Genomic DNA, 6,131 nt, shown 5'->3' on the forward strand with positions numbered 1-6,131 from the left:
GCGAGTAATAATTGGTCCTTCATTTCAATTATTTTGCAATTTATACTTGAACTGACGTTTTGCGGGATTTTCGGGGAATGTTTTTCAGGGTTTATCAAATTATTGTGGTTTAATTAAGTGGATAGGTATCAGAAAGCGGATTGATGCTTTTTATCCTTCACTGTCAAATTCAATAAACGTATCAGAGCTAGATCCTAAAATGGAAGTGGGTCAACAATGTTTGTTCTGGTTAGAGGCTGAGCTAAACTTTAAAAAAAGGAAAAGGGTGAATTCTGAACTACAATAATGACGCACATTAATCATGATCTTAAGCTTAATAATATAATTATTATACTTATTTACTTAAACAAGTAATGTTGATATTCGCGTTGTGAAAAATTAATCTTGAAAGTAACACGTAAGTAACTTATTATTCAGGCGTACAGAGAGAAAGAAATTAATTATTTATCTGCTATCACTAATATGAATTAAATAAGTACACCCTAAAATTTTTAAAGTGGAAAATTTTATTTAATAAGTGGAACTCGAAGCAATAAAAAAGTCTGGACCACGCACTATAATCCGGTTATTGCAATTTATATTGAAATTGACATACGTGTCCTTGCAAAAACTGATGGCAACAAAATTTTGTAATCGATAATGGAAAAACTTACTTGTATTTAGTAAATTCTGTCGAAATAATCTTCGACCAAATTTTTTCTGCATGAAATCGTTGTGTGAAGCTCATTATATTACATTCAACTAGCACTCAAGCAGAAATCTACCAAACTGTTTTATTAATGGTAAATTTATGCTGATCACACTAAAAATCCTCTTTCTAATTCATCAAATGATGTGTGTTGCATCAAACATAAATTCATAATTCATATTTTCTATCAACTGAGTAAGATAATCGTTTGATGGATGAATGAAAGAGCGATATGTCAAAAACCAAAACTTCAAGTTTGAAATAGTGTGAAGACCAGCTCTCACCTATTTATAATATAACAACTTGGAAACTGTTAAATTATTATTATTCATTAAATTTGATTCGATTTAACTTTTTCCAAATCATACCTCACCGTTTCAACAGCAGGTAGCAACGTTATCACAAATTCTGTTGTACATATGTATCTTATCAACTCGTTGAGTTTAAATTTAAAAACGCGTTTAAAATAAAGATCTCGTTGTACGACAACTGTTAAACGAATTTAATACTCATCAATAGGCACAAAGTTTAAGTGATAAATAATTAATTTTTTTGACATCAACATATTTAAATACAACGCATCGCCTGCTTATGGGAATTTTTACTACAATTATATTATGCTTTCGTTCTTTTTTCAGACAATCCAGTTACGTCTGACTGTAGCCGAAGCTTCGCCTAATCCTTCAACAAAAGCCTTCGCAGTAGGACACGTGATAGTTGGAGCTCAAGCTACTGGCAGATCACTGAATCATTGGAACCAAATGTTAACTGCCCTAAGAAAACCCGTTGCCATGTGGCATACCCTTCGAAAGTAATCAACCCTCTCGTTTGTTGTTCTTTATCATCTTAATAATCATAACATTAATTGTTAAAACAAGCCTATCAACAAAATCTGTGAAACAATAGAAATCGTAGTATTATAGCTTTGTAATGTATACTGTAGTTAGAGGCTGGAACTGTTTTTTTGATAGGCTCCACTCTGTTATTTCAACTGTTTCCGAATTCTGTGACGGTATGTCGACGAAGTCAGACGTACCTTTACATAGTGCAGAAATTACACACTCTCAAGTGTTTACTTCCATAAATGTGATAAATAGCCTTTTTGCTGGTTTAAAAAAAATTATACCGTTGATATTTATCTATTTAAATTCTATTTATATGTTAAATGTAGTCACTTCGTACCGAAAAAATCTTAAAAAAAAAACAGTTAAATCTTAAACCTGTTGTGACAATAAAAAATTCTTTTTGTTGTTTTTGTAGTGTTAGACTTTTAGATTGGTATTTTGGCTTTAAGCTGTGATACTTCGGGCACATCCATCATTTCACGTATAACGTTTATAACCCAAAACTGATTGTTTTGTTGTAACCTAATAAAAATAAACCATCTTACTAGTGTTTTCATTTGTTAAATAAAAATTTTGAATCGGACGAACTAATTGCTAGTAAAATTATTCTGATGTTAAATCATCTGTACAAAATTTACGATTTAACATCATGATGTTAATGTGATTATGAATTATAATTACTTACAACAATTTAAGATCCAATTATCTTGATTATATTTTAGAATCCTCCTTCTCATCCTATCTTCATTTCCGGTGATTCATTAAATAATTCAAAATTATCACCTGTATGAGAAATAAATTCCGTAACCTAAAATTTATAAATTAAAACCACCTTTCGGTAAATCCTTTCGGTTTTATCGACATTAAAAACATTTTTCTAACCAAGATTGTTTGCAGTGTTTATTATTATTTTCTAAATAACTACAGAAGGACGAAATTTATGTTATAGTATTTTCTTGGACAGACAAAAATTCTCTTTAGTAGGTAGTTGACAGTTTGATGTGCATTAAAGCTAGCTTCCATGACATTTTCAAAAATAGGGGTACAAGTAGTCTCATTAATCCTGCTACCGCATTGCTATTCCCAAATTTTAGTGTCGAAGTAGTATATATTTTTCTAGCCTTTTTCCTGCGACTTCGCCCAGTAAAACGCTTTCAAGACAAACTTAAAACATTAGAAAATTTTAAAAACTTCACTACTTTTCATACTCTTAGGGACAGAAATAAAAACAATCTAAAATGCTTTGAAGTCTTTTGAATGCGTTTAATTTTTATAAGCATATACCGAGTTGATAACTCTACTGAACGCAAAAATTTGTAAGAATTGAAAAAATACAATTCATTCCTTATTATCTAAGTACTTCTTTAAGGGATGAATTTATGGAAACTCATCAGGACCAGCCTAAATTCTACTAAAGTTTTCCAAGACCTTAAATTCTTTTTCTACTTCCGTAATAGTCGTAGTTAATTTTAAATGATTACAGCACAGAATTATTTAAAACTACGTAGTCCGGTAGTGAAATGCAAGAATCAAGACTCTATTTGACAGAAAGTGCTGTCTACCAAGGGTTTTGAAATTCTCTTTTAGAAGTTTGAAAATATGTCATCTAGTTCGTGTATCAGGATTCAGTGAAAATAGGTGCCTAATAGGTGAATTTGCAGTTGTTAAGGCTTGAAAATTTGAAAATACAAGGTTTGACCATAATCAGCTGTAATATCCCGAGTGCATGTAAATCGTCGAAAATTAGGAAACAATTTGATCCGCACGAGCCGATATTTTGCAGAGTATTTCCTTTAAAAATGTTGTATTTATCTTTCTATTCCAATGAATAGAAAGATAAATACAATAAATAAGATAAATAGTGATTAACGTAATTTACGCAAAAATTATAAAAAATCAAATATTTTCGTAAACAGTGAAAAATAAAAATGCAAATGGAAATAGTTAGCTTGACTCATATTACACTACAAAATCAAAAGAATCTGCATGAAAACAATTCGAAAATTTTTGTGTACAAGAGGGTATGTTTTTGAAAGAAATATAACTGCATCAGTACTTCCTCTGATATTAAAAGATTTCACCTTCAATATGAAGCTATGTGATGGTATAAGATATAAAGAAACTAGAGTCAAGGTTCTATGGAACACTGCCGCAAAAAGTTTCAGTGTAATAGAAAAAACAGAAGGGGGGTCATCGTCTTCCTGTGCACAAGACAAAGAGTTAGAAGTTTCGGTAATTATACTATGTAAAAATTCTACCTCACTAAAATGAAATCTACCTTTTGTAAATAAACATTTGAAATTAGTCATATTATTAAATGTCAAATCTACTGCAAAGTTATAGCTAAAATTCGATTCTTATTAGTTGTCACGTACAAAATAATTTGATTGGATAAATTTTTTTAAGGAAATGGTCAGTCTAATAAAAATCGACACAGATTACTGACGACAGTCAGTACTTTAGGAGTCATAAAATGTGGAAAAAACAAAACAATACTTCTCTACAATCGGGAAGTAAAAATACATTGAGATGCTGATCTACAAAAAACTGATGACGTCAGCTCAAAAGTTTGCCGAATAAATCCTATCTAGAATATACAAAATATGTTGAGTCTGTACTTGTAATTTATCATTCCATTCATATTTTTTGAATTTGCATATACCGGGTGATTAAAAACAAATAATGAAATCTACTGCGAAAAAAAACATAATAGACATGCAGTCGTCACGTTTCCGACAGCGAGGGAAGCACTGTCTAAACTCTTTTGACCAATTTTTTTTAGACACCCCGTATAAGCAAATCCAAACAATTTTAATGTAGTGATAGAATTTCAAAGCACTCGGTTTTGTAGTTCCTGAGTAAATCAGTAAAATAAATTTACGCATTCATTAATTTTTTTGAGTCACCCTGTATATGCAAATCGAAAAAATATGAATGGACTGATATATCACAAGCACAGACTCATCATATTTTGTACATTTTACATAGGATTTATTTGGCAAACTTTTGAGCTGACGTCATCAAGTTTTTAGAGGGGATAACCAAATATATTTTGAGTAAAGATTTATGATGCTCTTTATAGCCTTAAAACATCTGCAACATTTCAAAACATTCGGATTAGCAGATTCAAAATTAAATTGCAAAATGTTATTTTATAATTTTGATTTTTTTTTCCAAAAATCTGGACGTTTCGGGTAAAAACTCAATTCGGAGTCGTAAACTACATGTTTAGGACTATATTATTTTATACAATTTAAAACCCATTTACTATGTACAATTTTGAAGTGACGTCATCACATTAGTGGTGGGGATAATTAGACAAATTTAGCGTTTTACCATCTACATGATATTCCTAATATAAACTACAAAATTTCACAACAATCGGTCCAGTACTTTCGGAGATTATCTGTCTAATAAAAATCCGGGACGGCAGACAGACGGACAGACGGACGAACAGACGGACAGACGGGCAGACGGACAGACGGACAGACGGACAGACAGACGGAAATGGGAGACCTATTTCTTCGTCTTCTAGGGGTCATGAAAGATCGAGAAAACGTAAAAGTAGAGAGTCGGCCGACGGACTCGATTACAATACTTCCTTTGCTTACGCTCGGGAAGTAAAAATAATGATTGAGTCGATTTATCTTATTGATTAAATCAAAAATTGCAAAACTGAATACTTTAAAATCTTGCAGACGTTTTGAAGTTATTGTAAGAATCTTAACTTTTTATTTTAAACAAAATGTATATGTTTATCAACCCCAAAAAGTTGATTACGTCATCTCAGATTTTTGCCGAAAATATCCTTTCGGGAATGTGCAAAATATGATCAGACTCTACTTGTAATTTATCTTTGCATTCATATTTTTTAGATCTGTTTATACAGGGTGACCCAAAAAAATTAATGAATCAAGTTATTATTGCTCAAATTACGAACGAGTCGTGAGTTCCTGTGTGAAAGCGACTTTATTGAAATATCCTATCACAGAACTCTAATGAGAAGAATCTATGACAGACATGAAGACACGGTTCTGAAAGCGAGGGATTTCCAGTATTTACGGTCTAAACTCCTTAGACCAACTTTTTTTAAGATTAGCGGTGAGATTATTTTAGCCGTGTAGCTGGTGGCAGGGAATAAAAACCCGATTTATTTTCAAAAATTCCGCCGTTTTATTTCTTTCTTAGAAATCCGTGTCTCCGGCTTTAGAGCAACCCCGGTGCTCCCTCCATGGAGCGTGAACTGGCGCCCGAACACCGCCGCTCCCGATTGAAGGCACTACCCCAGTGGCGTGAAGGTGATCTCATAGCCTAGGTCGGCCAGATGTGTTTCTCGTCAGCGTCTGCCCCCGGAGTTTCGTCGCACCTTTCGTAACTTATATGTACTATGTAATATACTCAGAAATTAACAACCAAATCTCACAATTTCGAATAAACTATTTTATGTTATATAACATATCATTAAATTTGACTTTCACCGTTTGTCAGTATCTGAAATATTGACTAAAATAATGTTTGTAAGTGTTGTGAAACATCCTGTTTAACTGGGGTGGGTGCGACAACATGTTGATATGTAGTTGGGTAAGAAGCGAGTCGGA

General features: G+C 32.3%; 1 protein-coding gene across 2 annotated transcripts in view; it reads left to right on the top strand.

The window, feature by feature from the left end:
* Syt12 (Synaptotagmin 12) overlaps window positions 1-2,077 on the top strand; it is a 63,723-nt gene extending 61,646 nt beyond the window's left edge. For both annotated transcript variants that reach the window (XM_064067298.1, XM_064067299.1), the window contains exon 8: window positions 1,327-2,077. In XM_064067298.1, the coding sequence (XP_063923368.1) occupies window positions 1,327-1,503 (177 nt within the window). In that variant the 3' untranslated portion in view covers window positions 1,504-2,077. The remainder of the gene's footprint in view (window positions 1-1,326) is intronic.
* Window positions 2,078-6,131: the final 4,054 nt, after the last annotated feature.

This window comes from Zophobas morio, unplaced genomic scaffold (genome assembly GCF_036711695.1).
Source record: "Zophobas morio isolate AGI-343-1 ecotype UQ-CSIRO unplaced genomic scaffold, CSIRO_AGI_Zmor_V1 ptg000029l, whole genome shotgun sequence".
Lineage (NCBI taxonomy): Eukaryota > Metazoa > Arthropoda > Insecta > Coleoptera > Tenebrionidae > Zophobas > Zophobas morio.